Source organism: Ictalurus punctatus, chromosome 14 (assembly GCF_001660625.3).
Source record: "Ictalurus punctatus breed USDA103 chromosome 14, Coco_2.0, whole genome shotgun sequence".
In the NCBI taxonomy this organism is placed as follows: Eukaryota; Metazoa; Chordata; class Actinopteri; order Siluriformes; family Ictaluridae; genus Ictalurus; species Ictalurus punctatus.
The window spans coordinates 1747343-1764964 of NC_030429.2; the positions used below are offsets into that span (position 1 = coordinate 1747343).

The 17622-nt window shown below is 45.2% G+C and overlaps 2 protein-coding genes across 7 annotated transcripts in view; both read right to left on the reverse strand.

Annotated features, from left to right (window-relative positions):
- The window catches only part of caprin2 (caprin family member 2), a 62818-nt gene that overhangs the window by 5310 nt on the left and 39886 nt on the right, over nt 1-17622 (reverse strand). For 2 of the 4 annotated variants that reach the window (XM_017486061.1, XM_017486060.1), the window contains exons 1-13: nt 4679-4819; nt 3948-4194; nt 3801-3863; nt 3628-3714; nt 3308-3543; nt 2877-2959; nt 2091-2228; nt 1965-2008; nt 1600-1854; nt 1466-1507; nt 1242-1376; nt 259-340; nt 22-71 (exon numbers count right to left, since the gene is read on the reverse strand). In XM_017486061.1, coding sequence (XP_017341550.1) covers nt 22-71; nt 259-340; nt 1242-1376; nt 1466-1507; nt 1600-1854; nt 1965-2008; nt 2091-2228; nt 2877-2959; nt 3308-3543; nt 3628-3714; nt 3801-3863; nt 3948-4181 — 1449 coding nt within the window. In that variant the 5' untranslated portion in view covers nt 4182-4194; nt 4679-4819. The other 2 variants (XM_017486058.3, XM_053686005.1) reach the window with 2 other exon arrangements.
- sinhcaf (SIN3-HDAC complex associated factor) lies at nt 7243-14110 on the reverse strand. Of its 3 annotated transcripts, none has more exons than XM_017486062.3 (6): nt 13957-14110; nt 11208-11335; nt 10857-10956; nt 10628-10751; nt 9820-9970; nt 7243-9683 (listed from the first exon to the last, which is right to left on the reverse strand). In XM_017486062.3, exons 2-6 carry the CDS (start codon nt 11333-11335, stop codon nt 9431-9433), a joined length of 756 nt encoding a protein of 251 aa, XP_017341551.1. In that variant the 5' UTR covers nt 13957-14110; the 3' UTR covers nt 7243-9430. The 3 variants fall into 3 exon arrangements, with proteins under 3 accessions (XP_017341551.1, XP_047015870.1, XP_047015868.1); XM_047159914.2 differs by lacking the exon at nt 13957-14110 and adding an exon at nt 12634-13374; XM_047159912.2 differs by lacking the exon at nt 13957-14110 and adding an exon at nt 11419-12624.

A 17622-nucleotide genomic window follows, 5' to 3' on the forward strand; every position in this document is an offset into this window, starting at 1 on the left:
TAAATTAATGTTGACCCATACATTCTGAGATGGAGGCAGGATGTCAGCTGGGCTTTTCTGTTCTCTCGGAGCTGTAGAATAAAAAAAAGAATAAAAAACACGAGTCTTGAGATTTCAGTTACACAAGGTCACCGCTCAGTCCGCTGCAGCACGTCTAGTCATTATTCTGACGTCACTTGTATTTGCGCTGCACGTCGAGAAGTTTTCCTCCAACTCCAAGGCAGTTAATCACAATCATATGATAAGTGAGAGCTTTACCCAGAGGAGCGGAGACAGGAGACAGGCGCAGACCCCTGGATCGGTCGTTACCGGGCACAGCTTCTCCATCCAGTAAGGAGTCCTGATTGAGATTAATGACATTTTTCATCTGTTTATGGCTTTTATTAAAAACCTAAATAAATAGATAGATAAATAAAATGGCTCCAGCTCAGAGAATACTGCACATCACAGAACTCACCTGATGCTCCACAGGACTCATTTATTAGTCTTTTAGTAACACTTTTTTTTTTTTTTTTTTTTTTTAAAGTGTAAATGTTTTCGCATAAGGCACACCAAATCATTTGCACTAGATTTAAAAAGTTTCAGAACTTTACTAACAATCAAGTTTCAAACAAGATAAAGAAGAAGGAGGAGGAAGAAGATGAAGGAGGAGGAAGAAGGACGAGGAAGAAGGAGGAGGAGGAAGAAGGAGGAAGATGAAGGAGGAGGAGGAAGATGAAGGAGGAGGAGGAAGATGAAGGAGGAGGAGGAAGATGAAGGAGGAGGAGGAAGGAGGAGGAAGGAGGAGGAGGAAGGAGGAAGAAGGAAGAAGATGAAGGAGGAAGAAGGAGGAAGAAGGAAGAAGATGAAGGAGGAAGAAGGAGGAAGAAGGAAGAATATGAAGGAGGAGGAAGGAGGAGGAGGAAGAAGATGAAGGAGGAAGAAGATGAAGGAGGAGGAAGAAGATGAAGGAGGAGGAAGAAGATGAAGGAGGAGGAAGAAGATGAAGGAGGAGGAGGAGGAAGAAGATGAAGGAGGAGGAGGAGGAAGAAGAAGATGAAGGAGGAGGAAGAAGATGAAGGAGGACGAGGAGGAAGAAGATGAAGGAGGACGAGGAGGAAGAAGATAAAGAAGGACGAGGAGGAAGAAGATAAAGAAGGACGAGGAGGAAGAAGATAAAGAAGGACGAGGAGATAAAGGAAGATGAAGATAAAGAAGGAAGATGAAGATGGAGGAGAGGAAGAGATACTGCTGATCTGAACCTGAATAAAGCTGAAGGAGCCTGTGATCTGGTCCATCAGGTGATCCAGCTGTTGTCTGCGCAAGGCCGGATCTTTAGCCAGAGAGGACGGAGAGTTGAACACCTCCACAGGTACAGGCTTCTTAACCTCGCCATCCTATTGGAACAGAGGATGAGCTTGTACCAGCAAAAGAAAGATAAATAAAATAATAAAAATCTGAGCACCAAGCAGAGGAACATACTTACAGATCTGGAGCCCTGGCTTCCTTTATTCTTCCTCGGGCTTTTCTAAGTAACAAACAAACAGGTCATCAGGTTTAAATTCACGTGATCTGGCAAGCAAGTGGCCGTTTCTACACGATAGGACATTAAAGTTCAACCTGTTTGGTCTCCACAGCAGACTTCATCGTGACCATGGTTTTGGGGATGAACCCCGCTGCTCCTTTCCAAGGCTTCGGTAAGGTCATTTTGGAGGACGCTGGTGGATCAGAAAACTCCATATCCCAAGAGTCCGGTGGTTCCTGTTCCTTCAGGGCCAAGAAGTCTGCCTTCCAGTTCGGCGACTGCCCCTTCGTCTCCGCGCCCTGCCCGGGCCCGGCGAGGTCGCGCGCCGTCTTGTAGTGTCTGTTTAAAAACTGGCATCATTCTAAAGTTACTGACGCGCTTCAGCGCAAAGAACAGATTTATTACGTCAGAGTCGTGCTCCGGCGACACAAAGCGGCTTGCTCTAGTTTGTTCTTCCTACCTGCCTTGAAGCCACAACGTCAATGGATTTCAAACTGACCGCCGCTGCAACGGAAAGAGACCAAATCACACAAAACGACACGTCAAGACGCTCGCATGCTACTGTACCGCACGTCACGTGCCTCACCGGGTAAGGCGCTCGGTGTAGATGAAGCATCGGGTTTTTGTTCCTCGTCGTCCTTCTTCGGATCTTTTTTAGGCTCTGGGATGTGATCGAACAAACCCGAGTCCACCAGTCTGAGCAGCTTCTCCTTCAGGCATTTATCTTGTGGAGAGACATGCACGCATTTTAAATAAATACATCCATACAATGCATAAATAACATTTAAGCCATGCGCTGACGCATAAAGAACCTAGACAAGGAACGGAAAGGAAGAGTGGATCTTTGACGCATCAAGAAATCACGGCGTTCCATTAATCGATTGTGCTCTACAAAATTATTGACACCCTTCGTACAAATGAGCAAAACCATTTACACAGAATGATCAAACTTTTGTTCGGTTTCAGAGTCCACAGGCACACTGTCGCCTTTAACCACATTCCGTTTCCCTGGGGAATGAATATAGAGCTGCACACGTGTAAATAATAATAATAATAATAATAATAATAATAATAATAATAATAATCCCATTAGTTGTCTGTTACTGTGGGAAAACGCAAACAACTTCCCAAAAAAAGGAGACCTGCACAAATCAGGAAATAAATATAATCAAGTACATAACGCCATTAAAATACCATCAGGCACAATAACGTTTCACCTGAACCAAGAGTCCATACGACACGAGGAATGGACAAAAGAACCGTCTTTACACGACATTACAGGCTAACGTGCAGTTATTCCCCCTAAATGAGAAAACTGCAGCTCATTTGCCATGAAGGTTGTCGTCATGGTAACGATGAGGTGTGAACGCACATGTCGAGCCAGCAACTGGTTTGTCTTTGCCATCCAGTAGGTCCTGGTAAACAATAGAGGCCTGTTCCATCTGAGCCTCTAAACTGCGGGGACAAAGACAGACACCGCTATAAACGTGCTGACAAACGACCAATCATGACGTTCCTCATTCATTTAACCAAAGCTAGATATTTCTTTCATTATTCATTTTAAACAGTGAACTCTCTACAGCAGGGGTGTCCAAACTCGGTCCTGGAGGCCCACTGTCCTGTAGAGCTTAGCTTCAACTCATCTCCACACCTGGCATGCCTAGCAAGACCTCGATTAGCCGTTTCAGATTTAATTGGGGGTTAGGAGATAGCTGTGCAGGACAGTGGTCCTCCAGGAGCAGGATTGGACACCTGTGCTCTGCAGCCGTCAAACCTGGTCACGGTTTCGCTCCTTGCACAAACCTCACGCGCTCGTCCCTCTTGTAAGCCAACAACGAAGCCAGGTTCAGCAGCTTCTCCACTTCCTGCGTCGTCACGTAGCGAGCGCGCTCGCACGTGTCCAAGGTTTTCCTGACGTCGTCTCTCTGGAGACTGCGGAGGACATACTGCACCTGCAGCATCATACTCAGACGCCTCTGCTCGGTCTCCGCCCTCTGAACCTGCTCGTTCCGCATAGCGATCCTCTGGGCCTTCAACAGCTAATAAAAAAAAACACGGTTGTACTAAGGACATTGACGGGAAAGCAAAGTCTCCGCTTTAAAAAGAACAGGATCCGTTCTTACATCCTGAGTGAGGGCACAGAGGGTCGTCTGCAACTCTCTGGCAAACTTCAGATTGTGAACCACTTCTTCGTACCTCCCTACCGCATCCTGGAACAGGAGCAGAAATCGGTTTATCGCTATATATAAAACAATCTCTAATTTTTTCCAGAACGTTTCAAGTAGAGAATAATCACCATTTGGTCTGGATTCAGCGTTTCCCCGTTCTTTAGCCGCGTTTGGTAGCCTTCCAGCTTGAGCTGCACACGTTTTAAACACGGACACAATTTCAGCAACATGTATTAGGAAGTCGGAAGGATCTAATGAGTTTATGATGCAAAGACCTTCTTTTTCTCAATGTTGCGGATCTTGTGCCGGAGGCAGATGAGCCCGTCCTCGATGTAGGTCTCGTACCCGTGGTAGACGCTGGCCGAGGGATTCAGGGCGAGCTGCAGGGACGTGAAAGCGTGAGGAGGAGAGGGAGTGCTCGGACCGACATCCGGCCCGGCGTCCCTGTCCTCCACCGACTCCGCGAGCGCCGTGGCGTCCGAGGCTTGATTCGGGAACAGCTGAACCATGGTGCTCGTCTCTCTGAAAAGCAGAAGGAGGAGGAGGAAGAGGAGACGTGATGATGGATCATGCTGCATGCCAGAGGAACTTCTTAAAAACCAAAACAAAACAAAATCAGGCAAACCTCAGCCTGCCCGGTTTGAACTTGTGTACTATCGCTCCTCAGTGACAGCACACTTAATGAAAACCCAGACTGTGCATAAATAATGGCACACAGACAAACAGCTATTGAGAAGAAATGCAACCTTTTATCCACACACCATGCGTGTTAAACCAAAGCTTGCTCGTTCATTCATGCAGGACAGTTAGGAGTGTGTGCGGGGGACAGGAACTTTCTGTGCCTCTGACTAAGCAAAAAAAAAAAAAAGTGTGCAGAATCAAAATGCACAACAGTCCACAATGCCACCGCCCAGTGTGAAGCGCGCGCACACACACACACACGCACACACACACATATCACCTGAGCACCATCACAAACAACGTACAGATAAAAGCATTGACTGACCTCACGCGCCTCTGGTGCTGTGACTGCAGCCTTTCAGCTCTGAGAGCCACAGAGAAAAAGACCGGAAACGAGCTTAATGACCTGAGAAACCGGAAAGAGGAATACAGCAGTTATTGAAAGGGAGGCCAAGTATGTGGCTCCGCTCACCTTTTTATGCACTCTCATCAGGGCAATCTGGGCAGCTGCGAAGGCAATCATGACGTCATGACGCTAATGGGGGAGCCGTGCGCGACAGCCACAGTGCGCCATGTGGAGAGCCAACAGGGACAAGACGCACGGAGAAAAAAACATCCTCACCAGGGTTGTACAGCAACTGAATATCCATACGCTCTCTTCTGACTGAACCGATAACGCCTTTTAAACAGACAAACAATAATCCTATATTAACCCGAAACTAGCATGTAAACAGCGATTATTGATCACCTTAATCCGACTAAAATTATACTCGAAGTAAACACAAATCGGCGTGTGGAGTATTCCTGTCATAGTCAAAGTGCGTTATAGACATGGAAACACCTTAATCACACTATTAACATCATCTGGGAGTAATTTTGCAGCATTTTGTGACAGGACACACACACACACACACACACACACACACACACGGGAGCGCTCAACTGTTTGACGGCTAACAAGAGAGCACGGCTGCGTCCCAAACCGCGTGCTTACCTGCTACTGTATAGAATAGGCGAAATACATGTATTTAGGTAGGTACGCGGTTTGGGACGCAGCCCACGGCTTCAGCGAGTCGTCTATTGGCACGTACAGCACGACAAATAATTAACCGCACTTGAAGCGTTCGTAAAATTAAAAATGAAACACCCAAAACTGTATACGGTCTCATAACGAAGACCGACCGTATGTCGATACGTGAAATTCCAGAGGGACGTCGGACGGCGAGGCGCGGGGTGGCGTGAGGCGTAATGACGTGTGCTGTTAATCGAGCTGCGTTCTATAACATGTACAACGGGAACATGAAAGAAATATTCTAAAAGCGACTCATGTAAACACCTTAATCAGAGTATTGTCTTATTCAGAATAAGGTCAATAATTAGATTATTGCTGCCTGTGTAAACAGTCACAGAGATGAAAACTCATATCACAGGGCGTCTGCGATGTTGAGACTACAGGCGTGCGTCCTGCAGATAAACACCTCCACATGAGTAAGGTTATAGCGAACATCGGCGCTGCCGTGATTCGGCTTTTGTGCTGTAGCTAATCCCAGCCGTGCCGGTTACATTCAGTATAACCGCGGGTGACATTTCAGACACCATGTGCCAGAATGTCCTGTTTAGCTTTCACTCCGCTAGAAGCGGAGAAATCGATCCCGAAGAAGCCGCGCGTCTCCACTTCACCGCCCGTCGCCTAGCGACCGAGCTCGATTTGCACGCTCAGGTTAAAGGTGCTTCCGGTGAAATTCACTTCCCTTCTCGCTTTTCATCTTCAACTGACGAGCTGTCAAATTTTAAACAAAGTATTCCTGAGAACGCAATGTTTAGCGTGTTCGCTGAAGATGTCATCGGAAATGGTCCCAAACTAGGACACGGAGCTTTACGTGGCAGAACGCGGAGTGATACGCGCACCGCGAAACGTCCCGGTGCGGTTATACTAAATACAAGCACTCTTAAAATGCAGCTCATCCAATCAGATCAGCGGACCGGAGCGAACTGTTGTAGAAATGACTGCCGTACAGAATTCTAGCACGGCTGTGATTCGCCCGCAGGTGGGCGTGCTGATATTCAGTACAACAGCGGGATTCTATAAACAAGAAATGAATATCACGCGACAGTTTGGACAAAATATTGCCCGATATTTTGTTTATTGTTGCTCCAGCGATAAAAATAGTTCCCAGAAAAAAAACAGAAGCCACAGCTAGGTAGCGCGTTGCTTGCTTGCGTACGTAGAGGCGGCCATGTTTGTTTTTTCCCCTTGCAATTTGCAAATCATCACTTACGACGCACCACAGACTTGTTGGTCCACGCTGTAGGTGTTAGATTCTCTAGCCAGTGCGAATACTTTTTCTTGTAAACGTAGCCAAGAATCAATCCACTTTCACCGAGTGAGGACACGTACGATAACGCAAACGTCGTGAGATTGTCAGGTTTCCTCGCCGCTCCAGACTAACCGTGCGTATGTGTGTGTGTCTGCTTGTGGATTCTGTCGGTTCAGACTAACGTTGTTGTCGTCAGTTGTTAATCAGGTAGTGAGGGCTGAAATGCAACAATAGCAGGATGTCATCGGAACGAAATGACGACCGAGCGAGGAATGAAGCGTGTCGGGTCATGCGGTCGTGGTTGGAAAGGGAAAGTAGCAGCGAAGCCCTGAGCAAATGGTTTTACTTTACATGAACGTACATGTCAGCTTTTTACAGAACCTTTACAATTCATATAACAACTAAACTAATAACGGAAAAGCGACTAAATTCATCAGTTCTAAAGCCACGCGACTGTTCAGTGCAAGTTCATTTCACATTTTATCTATTAGAGGCAGATGAACTGAATTGAGTGAAATATTACACCAACACCCCCCCCCCATTAAATAAATAAATAAATAAAACAAGACAATAACGTCACAAGCTATGTTTATTGACAAACGAGTAAAAAGTGGAGTACGTAATAATAATAATAATTAAAAAAAAGTAGAGTATTTTTCAGAATAAAAAGGTTCATACAAAGTGCATAGCTACAATACATGCCTGTAGAGTACAAACAACTGAGAGAAGAAACTGAAGCAAAGTAACAGGCAGGTACTGGACATTATATTACCTGAATAAACCAAACTACATTTTAAAATAATAATAATAATAATAATAATAATAAATCATCAGCGGTCACATGCTTAAGTTTGAAATCTGTGTATGGGTTGTGCGGTGATGCATGATCCTTTAATATTTCCTTTTTTATTCATTTAAAAATGTGATGTGTTGCAAATAAATATGAAATAAATAACAGAACGAATATTATAAGCATTCAGTTCAAAAATATATTCGATTATTTACAGACAACTGAGAAAGATAGTGTGACATGATTCTAGAGCTGAGGAAATGAACGCGTGATCACGGATGAAACAGGAAACCCAGCAGACGCACAGGTACAGTTCGTTATGGCATCAGAACGACGTCACACAGCTGCCGAACACTAATCTCACTCACACACACACACACACACACACAAAAAAGGGAACCTAATTTCGTCTAATGGAGTGTTTTGGGTTTTTTCCACCCTCATTTTAAACAATAAAAAACAATCAGTGTTCCTCTACGGGGGGGGGGGGGGGGGGGGGGGGGGGGGGGTTGGGGGGGGACTCGTTCACTCGTATCTGACTCATGATGCGTCCCTCTGAAAGAAAGGCTTTATATTGCGTATGGTGCGTTACGGGTCACCTGCTCTTTAATGCCGTCTTCTGAAAAAGGACCCATGCATGTAAAATATGGAGAAGAAAAAAATAATTAAAAAAAAAAAAAAACAACATTTTAGAGTAAAAACAGGAAAAAGGACTTTTCAGTTTTTGAATACAAATGGAAAATTAGGACGAAATAAACAAAAACAATGACCTTGAATTAACTAACCAAGAGAAAATGAACCTGACGCCCGCCCCCCCCCCCCCCCCCCCCCCCCCCACACACACACACACACACACACACACACAGAGTACAATGTTTTACGAACGCAGACTGAAGACAGGAGAGGTACCGTTAGTAAAAAATGAGTGTCAGTGAAGTCAAGCGAATAAATACACACACTTGATTGTGTGTGGTTATTTGGCTAAACTGCTGGTCAGATTCCACAACAAAAAAAAAAAAATACATATGTATAATTAAAAAAAAAAAAAGTTTAAAAATTTGTAAGTGATATCTTTCGAACACGACATCGCAGTGAATTTAATTTTTGAGTTTTTTTTTTTTTTTACCTACAAAAATATACGTGTATAGATATATAGATATATAGGTACTTATTTATTAGAGTTGTATCAAAACCTGGCTAAAACGAACCGCTAGATAAACAAAACCCGCGAAGATTCATGCGGATTCTCTTCGGGACAGACGGCTTCGCTTAGCTTTCATGCGTGATGTGGATATTGCTGATAAGAAATAAAAATGTAAGAAGTGGGGGTCTAAATATTTACAGGACTACACGTGGGCTGATGGAAAAGCGTCCGGTTAGTCAGCGTAATACAGCGCGCGGTGGAACACTCGGCGTCCGGGGACGACGCTGCGTGCGAGCTAGCTAACCGAGACGCGTCTGCATTTCCCCTCGCTCAAAACCGTCAACTGTATAGGCAGCGTTATAGATTTCATGAGTAACAAGTCAGTATGTCTGATCTAAAGCTAATGCTTGTATATACACAGCATAACTCATTTTAAAAAGGTAAGACGGGCTGCCGTTGCGTTTGCTGTTCACGCCGCGAGCGGCCATGTTGATCTGACGTCACTTGCTGAACTCGGGGTTGAGGAGAGCGCGAGTTCTGGGTCATAACGAAAAGACTGACGAATAGGAAAAGGAGCTCGTTATAACGTCTCGTTATAATACTCGAGTGTTGAACAATGAGGATGCGAGTGCACAAAAACCACACAGTCATCCCACCTCAGAGAGAGAAAGGAAGAAAAAGAGGAGGAGAAAAACACAAAAAACGTTCTAGCTGCTCTTGGACTGTAGAAAAATCGAGAGAACTTCTTTTACAAGTGCCTGAAGACTACGAAACCCCTCAAACCCCGTAAAACACCGTCAGTTCACTGGGAACCGGAGCTCGGAGTCACCACTCCTCTTCCTCCTCTCCTTCGGTTTTGAGAGGAAGAGCCGGAGAACCGGTCGGCGCGTGCGGAGACACCAGCATGCTCTGACTCGCCGGTGCTTCCTCTTTCTCCAGCTCCACGTCCTCGTCGTCCGGCTCTTCCTCCTCGCGTCCCTGCGCCCGTTTCTTCTGACAGCAGGGTTTATAGAGATGCGGGTCGATGAGCACTTCTCCAAAGCGGCCTTTGTAGATGATGCCGCAGCACACGCGCTGCCTGCAGAGACGCGGTCAAACACACCGAGTTAGAGTACACGACAGTGACGCGCCGCACGAGTAAAGGTAACGCCGGCCTGCCATCATTAACCATCCTGGTACATCAGCAAATGCCACACAACAAAAGTAACGCACACCTTCGCCAGTAGGTCAGGTCTAAGAAGGAGAAGCACGGCGAGCGGGCGGAGCCTGGAGCCAGCTCGGAGTCAGAGCCATCGTCTGATTGGTTGCTGTAGCTAGGAGACTGGGCAGGGCTAGTGCTGGAGGTGGTGCTGTGAGCATCGGAGTCTGGACAGACAGAGAGAGAGAGAGCGAGATTTACCAATTTGTAACGTTACGCTGCAAGCATCTACACCTCGTAACTCGAATTCCGACTAGGAAAAAGAAAACGGCTCCTCAACTCGGAAATCCTACGTGTAAAGTGTAAATAAGACCCACCGATTTCAATAAAGCAAAACGTTTCCTTAAAACCGGCGTTTTTTTCAAAGCGTATTACCGATATACGTTCTGGCATGTCTGTCTAGGACAGCGTTCAACTAATTTGTTCAGTGGATTTCATTTGTCCACATGATCCAGATTCAGGGTCAGCGATATGACAAATTAACGATATGATTTAAGTAAGATTTGCATAATTACGAGATTATTGTATAATACAGAAAAGAGCATTAAGACTATTCCTAGACATATTTTCTGCAAGTTTAAAAAATAAAAAGTTTATTCTTATTCCACCAGCAGATTATTTTGCTTCTTTCTAGAAATAAATGCCTGAAACAATAAAAAAAAAAAAAAAAGATAATAATAATAATAATAATAATAATAATAATAATAATCATAATCCAATAAATGGACAATTTCAAGCTTATTCGAGATATAATCACTCGCCAAGATGTTATTTGTGCGGTGTCCAGTTAGTCAGTAATTAGATCCAAAATTTATCACACTCACTGTTTCTTTTCAGCTCATTCTGCACTCGGCAGATCTGACTCGGCCTGATTCTTCTAGAAAGAGGCTTCACCTTCTTAGACTTCACGGTCATCTTCAGGCTGGGTCCACCTCGCGCGTCCACCACCTGTAGATCGCCCGAGCGCACGGTGAAACACACCGACACATGGGTTCGATCATAAAGTCACCAAATCATCTTTAATTATCTCCTGGTGCAGTTCATTGTGCTTACGTGATTCCAGTTCTTTTTGGATCCGACCGGAAGCTTCTTCCAGCGCTTCACCAACAGCACGCAAGCGTTACAGATTTCTCCAGAGCGCGTCTCGCCGAGGCTGCAGGAACATCAGAACACAACGTGGAACCGTGCATCCTGACCGCTTGTGACTGTGCTTGTACTCCAGTGCAATAACGACTTCATTCCAGAACTTTCATCCCACTTCACCGATCTTCATAAAAGCATTACTTTATAAACTGCAGGTATGTGGGTTTCATTTCAACTAAAACGTGTATGATGAAAACATACATCGCGCTAGAGTTACGGCTTATCGGTTGGATCCACTACCGAGTGGGAATGTAAGCTTACCCAAAGCAGCTCTGGAAGTCTCGTTCGTAGCGTTTGCTGTCTGTGAAGCGAGAGCTGGAGGACTTCGCCCTGCAGATACAGCATCCATTCAGACTGCGGTACATCTTCGGCTTATGGAAACCAAACATCTGGGAAGACGGGTACAACGAGAAAGTAAGTGACCTCGCGTTAATAATTACCGATAATGCTGCATTCAACACAAAACTCATACCTTGGAATTTCTGTCCTCCGACTAAAAACAAACACAAAAAAAATACGCCTCTCCAAATCGGAATTCCTGCTTGGAAACGCAGGACAGTCGAAAATGACGTAATTCCAAGTTCCAACTTCCGAGGTAAGTTGCATGCCGCATACTGTATTCTATACTTAACCAAATTAAATTAGGAGTATAGAAGTCAAACACACACACACACACACACACACACACACACACACACACACACACCTTTGTTCATGTGAGGACCTCCCATTGACCCCAACCTTAACCTCAGTAACCAGAAGGAAACCTTTTGGCCCACGAGGACCAACCAAATGTCCCCAAAAGCCCAAAGCTCACATATTCCTCTCCTTGTAGGGGACATCTGGTACCCAGCAGGATCTCTCTCTCTCTCTCTCTCCCTCACACACACACACACACACACACACACACACACTTTGTGCGCTATGACCGAGTTATTTAGGCCCATATACATGGGTTATTTCACTCCGTTTAGTATTATTTAGAAACCATTACAAAAAGTCTAGAAGTTCTCACTACAAATGCCATTAACAAATGTAGTGTGTTTTGGAGCCAGTATTTAATCGTATTGGTTTCCACTAGACATAAACATGCTGCCAATAGAACCCAACACCTTACCAGTAAAGATCCACAATGACCAAGGAATATAGTTTCCATTAAAACCAAAACAATTCCCATTAGAACCATTAGAATTTCTGTAACGGTTTCTATGGCTGGTGTGTGTTTTCAGCAGAGTACACATTCGGCTTATTCCTGTGTGTGTGTGTGCGCGCGCGCCCAAAAGACCGTGAAAACGAGAATAACGAGTGCTCCAACAATGAAACGACGTTCTTATAACTGTTTAACTTTACTCTTATTACGCATTCAGATCAGAATTATACGGTATATCCGTGTTTACGTGGGTTTGACAGAGAGGGCGCGAGCTCGCTAACTGTTTTGTGACGTCGTTCAAACATGGCGCCGCCTTCCACAGGACAGAGGAGGAGAAGGGGGAGGGGGAGGAGAGATGAGGGGGAGGGGGAGCTAGAAAAAAATGGAGCATTGTAGTGCGAAGTGGGCGCCAGAAACCAGCACAAAGTACACAAACACTTGTTTATTTATTTATTTTTTAAAGGTGAATAAATTCAGTCACCAGCCGCAGTCTGGTTAAACACAACACTCCTGTGTAAAATAAATAAATAAACAAACCCCCGGCTGAGGGAAGTGTAGTGAAGTGCTCCATGTTGGCTCCTCAGCGCGGAAGCGTTTACACACCGACACCACACTCAAAACAACGACTTTTAAGGTCGTTTCGGCTGTTTGACGGACTCCGTGCTCGGTCAGTCAACACGGTGGTCTCGTCTACGCTGTAGAAACGACAACATGGCGACTTTCACGGCTGTATAAAGAGCAGGTGAGGCGCCGAAGTGAGGAGTTGTGACGCTAAAGCCGGACTGCTGCTGCTCTTTGTCTGTCTGTGTGCGCGCGCCGCTGCGTCACCGACTCCATGCTTTCTACCCGAGTCTTTACTTTCTCACGTTTCATACCGCACACAGCACAGACACGCACTCACTCACTCACTCAGTCTGTTACCACAAACACAACCATACACGCATGCTTCCTGTAGTTGCAGTGTTGAACAACACCCAAACACCTACACACATGGATTCCGGGTCAGACATGTTCCTCAGAGCCCGCTGAACTCTCACATTTGCATTTCAGTGACATATCTAGCCACTACAGCCTGTATCACACGGCACGGGAGAGCTGAGGAGTTCTTTTCTTTCTTTTATTACTTATTTAATCCTCAGTGTACAGCTCCGGCGCTTTAGGGTGCTGTGAGCGCGTGCAGCAGAAGCTCGCGAGTTTGTTTTGAAGCACACCCACCATCATGAGTAGGTGTGTGTGCGCGCGAGTGTGTGTGTGTGTGTGAGAGAGAGAGAGAGAGAGAGAGACCACACACACACACACACACACACACACACACACACACACACACACACACGCAGTTAAAAAGCTGCACCAGCGAACAAATACGATAAGAAATAAGAGAAGTAACCATGAGAACTTTTATCATGTCGCCGATGCGTGTAGCTCAGAGACCCCATGACACCTCTCAGTGCATCCAAATCGACATCAAAAGTGAACTAAAGTGAGAATTTCGAGCAGGATGAAGCATCTATCAAACACGGTTAGAGGAGAGATGCGCGCGCCTTAAAATGGCACCGCACCGACTGGAACATGTGCCTAATGCGCCAAAAAAAAAAAAAGAGACAACCCTGAGACTCGTCACTCTTACAGAACACTGCGCACATTCACTACCTTTACTCCAAACCTAAACAAACACTATCCCGTGCGGTCTGGAGTGAGCTCTCTGCGTGACGGGACGCGGTTCTGTCCCGCATCGCATTGTCACGCGCGTGACATTAAAACTTACTAAAAGCGGCCTCTCAAAATAAACAATAACAACGCAACGCTGCAAGCTTAGACAGTTTAGTCACTTTCTTTTTAACAGAAAAGTGTCACTCTTACCTTGCGAAAAGCTCAATCAAGCGAGTTGCACGCGCCCCGAGTGTCACTCATTAAACAATGCGCCACTGCTGCGCACGCTTAACGTCTCACTTTCTGTCTCGGCGTAGTAAACGGTGTGCGCATGCGCCAGCACCGGCCGTCCACCATTTTCTGAATTTCTTCAATCAACCTCATTTGCATACGCGGCTGACGTCGGGCTGCGTCTGCATTCTATTGTCCATATAAGGACGAGAAAATTACGCGGGAAAGAGGGGCGGGGTCCCGTTGCCAAGGCTCTCTGCCTTTCAGAATCTGTGCACTGCGATCCGAGTGGGCGGAGCTACAGGCCATACAGCAGCTGCGCAGATGAAAACATGAAACGCGCAGGAGCTCGTAAAGTCGGTCGGGGAGGTGGGGGGTTAAAGGGATGGTGTGGGGGTGTAAAAGGGGATGTGGGGGGTGTAAAGAGGAGGTGGGGGGTTAAAGAGGAGGTGGGGGGTTAAAGAGGTGGTGGGGGGTGTAAAGTGGATGTAGGGGGTTAAGGGGGGTTAAAGGGGTGGCGGGGGTTAAAGAGGTGGTGGGGGGTGTAAAGTGGATGTGGGGGGTATAAAGAAGAGGTGGGGGGTTAAAGGGGTGGTGGTGGTGGGGGGGTTAAAGGGGTGGTGGTGGTGGGGGGGTTAAAGGGGCATCGGGTTCTGGGTAAAACACCGCATTACAGAGAGGACAGTCCTGAACCTCAACACAGTGTACACACAGAGCTGTTAGTAGAGCAGATACTCATACTGACTGGACTGAACAGGAACAAGTGCAGGAGCTGTTTCTAACCATTCTATAAGAAGCTAAACATCGGCGGCGATTTTTATTCATTTTATTTTTTTTAAACGCTGTGCACCTTTTCTCCCAGACACTGCATTCAAAAGTATGTGGACACCTGAACATCACAGCCATATGCACTTGTTGAACATCCCATTCCAGATTGATTCCCCCTTATCCCTCCTACGTTGTCATCAAAACAACCGGATTCCTCGTCTATTCCTTAACTTCTTTTCTTTTTTTCTTTTTACAGTGGGGCTTGAAAGTTTGTGAACCCTTCAGAATTTTCTACATTTCTGCATAAATGTGACCTGAAACATCATCAGATATTCCCACAAGTCCTGAAAGTAGATGAAGAGATCCCAATTAGACAAATGAGATAAAAATATTATACTTGGTTATTTATTGATTGAGGGAAATGATCTGATATTACATATCTGTGAGTGGGAAAAGTATGTGAACGTTTACTTTCAGTGTGTGGTGTGAGCCCCTTGTGCAGTAATAACTGCAGATAAGCGTTTGGGGTAAGTGTTGATCATCTGCACGTCGTCTCGGAGGAGTTTTATCCCGTTCCTCAGTACAGAACAGCTTCAACTCTGGGGTGTTGGTGGGTTTCCTCACATGAACTGCTCGCTTCAGGTTCTTCCACAACATTTCTACTGGATTAAGGTCAGGACTTTGACTCGGACGTTCCAAAACATTCACTTTATTCTTCTTTAAGCGTTCTCTGGTAGAAGGACTCGTGTGTTTAGGATCGTTGTGTTGCTACATGACCCGCTTTCTCTTCAGATTCAGATCGTGGACAGATGTTCTGACATTTTCCTTTAGAGTTCGCTGCTATCATTCAGAATTCATTGTTCCATCAGTGATGGCGAGTCGTCCTGGTCCAGATGCAGCGAAACAGGTCCAAACCATGACACTACCACCACCATGTTTCACAGATGGGAGAAGGTTCTTATGCTGGAATGCAGCGTTTTCCTTTCTCCAAACACAACGCTTCACATTTAAACCAAAACTTCTATTTTGTTCTCCTCCATCCACAAAACATTTTTCTAATACCCTTCTGGCTTGTTCACGAGGTCTTTAGTAAACTGCACATGTGCAGCAGTGTTCTTTCTGGAGAGCAGTGGCTTTCTCCTTGCAGCCCTGCCATGCACACCGTTGTTGTTCAGTGTCCTCCTGATGGTGGACTCGTCAACATTAACCCCTGTGCGTCCTCATGTACATTTTTGGTTATTTAATCATTTTGTCTGTGTTAAGGCAAACAGCATACATTTTGCAAAATGTGCATATTTTTATTGGAATTTTAATATTTCACCCTCCTTTGCTTTCATAAATCTATTTTAAACTAGGTACACAAAATGGTTACACTCAGGACCTTAATGACAAAAATGTCCCCATTGAAACCCGTTCAAACTGCAATATTTAACGCCAGTTACATTTAAGCATAAAATCATGCATTCTGTCTTAGTAGGCTTTTCAGAAGAAAGTAAACGTTGCGTATCAGTTGGAACTCGAGGTCCCAGAGCCTGGAGGAAGAGCGGAGAGGAACAGAATCCGAGCTGCTTGAAGTCCAGTGTAAGGTTTCCACAGTCTGTGATGATTTGAGGGGTCATGTCAGGCGCAGGTGTCGGTCCAGTGCGTTTTCTCGAGTCGAGAGTCGATGCAGCATCTACCAGGAGATTTCCGTCTGCTGACGAGCTTTATTCCTTTTCCAGGAATGCAATTCTGGTGTATAATTACCTTAAGTGTGATGTTTATAAAAGTATTTTTCATATTCTAGACTTAAGTCATGAAAAATGATCTACAGTACTTAAGAACTAACACAAACCCAGTTGATAAAATGTCAAATGTTACCTTTTTAATTTCCAATCAGCATTTTTTTTCTGATAGTAGCAGTTCAGCGTTTAAGACGTTGGACTTCTGATCGGAACGGCGAGAGTTCAAATCCCAGCACCGCCCAGCTGCTACGGCCCTTAACCCTCAACTGCTCAGTCGGATAAATGAGATGAACGCAAGCCAAAGCGCCTGCCGAACGCCATAAATATAAATTCACCCGTTGAACAACCAAATTACACCCCATAATTATTGCGATTAATGATAACCAATCCTAATGTCTTCGTAAAAGCATTAATCGATCACTGTTGCTTTATGCACGCAATACAGCTAAAAACACACTATTGTGACGTATTTATACTTTACGTAAAGATTATTGAAATCGAATACTCTTTCATTTCTCCACGGAAAAAAATATACTCGCGCTACGCAACATAGTTAGCGCTACAGATGCTATCCACGTTCCTCTGAAGTGGGCCAATCTACTACAGCACACTGCGGTCCGGAATGTGAGGATGCGCCCCCGGCTCTGCCTCGCTCAAATGTTTCAGTATGCTGGAGGAAACCAAGACGAATAATAACTGAGGTAAGTTTCACTAATTTTGCATTAAGTGGCTGTACACGACTGACCAAGTTATCCCGTTTTCTTTGCTAATGCTAGGTTAGCCTAGCATCGATCCCACTAGTTAGGATTATTAGCGAAGCAGCTAATGCTGAAGACTGAACGATGGTAGTAACTTTTATACTTTCACTTAAATATATTTTTTGACTGGATACGTCCACTTTTAATCGAATCGGTTATCTTTATATGTTATCGTTTCACTTAAGTATCATTTCTAAGTCATTTTTTAAACACAGCTATAATTTTAGTTTGCACACGCCTGCGGTATTTTCTCACCAATTCCTAAAAAGGTCGTCGTATCACCGATTACTGTCCGAGTGTAAACCCTACCCATCTGTATAAAGAATAGCAGCTCATACACACGCAGTAACATCATGTACCGCGGCGTTAGAAAAGTCAGACAGACGGCACACCCG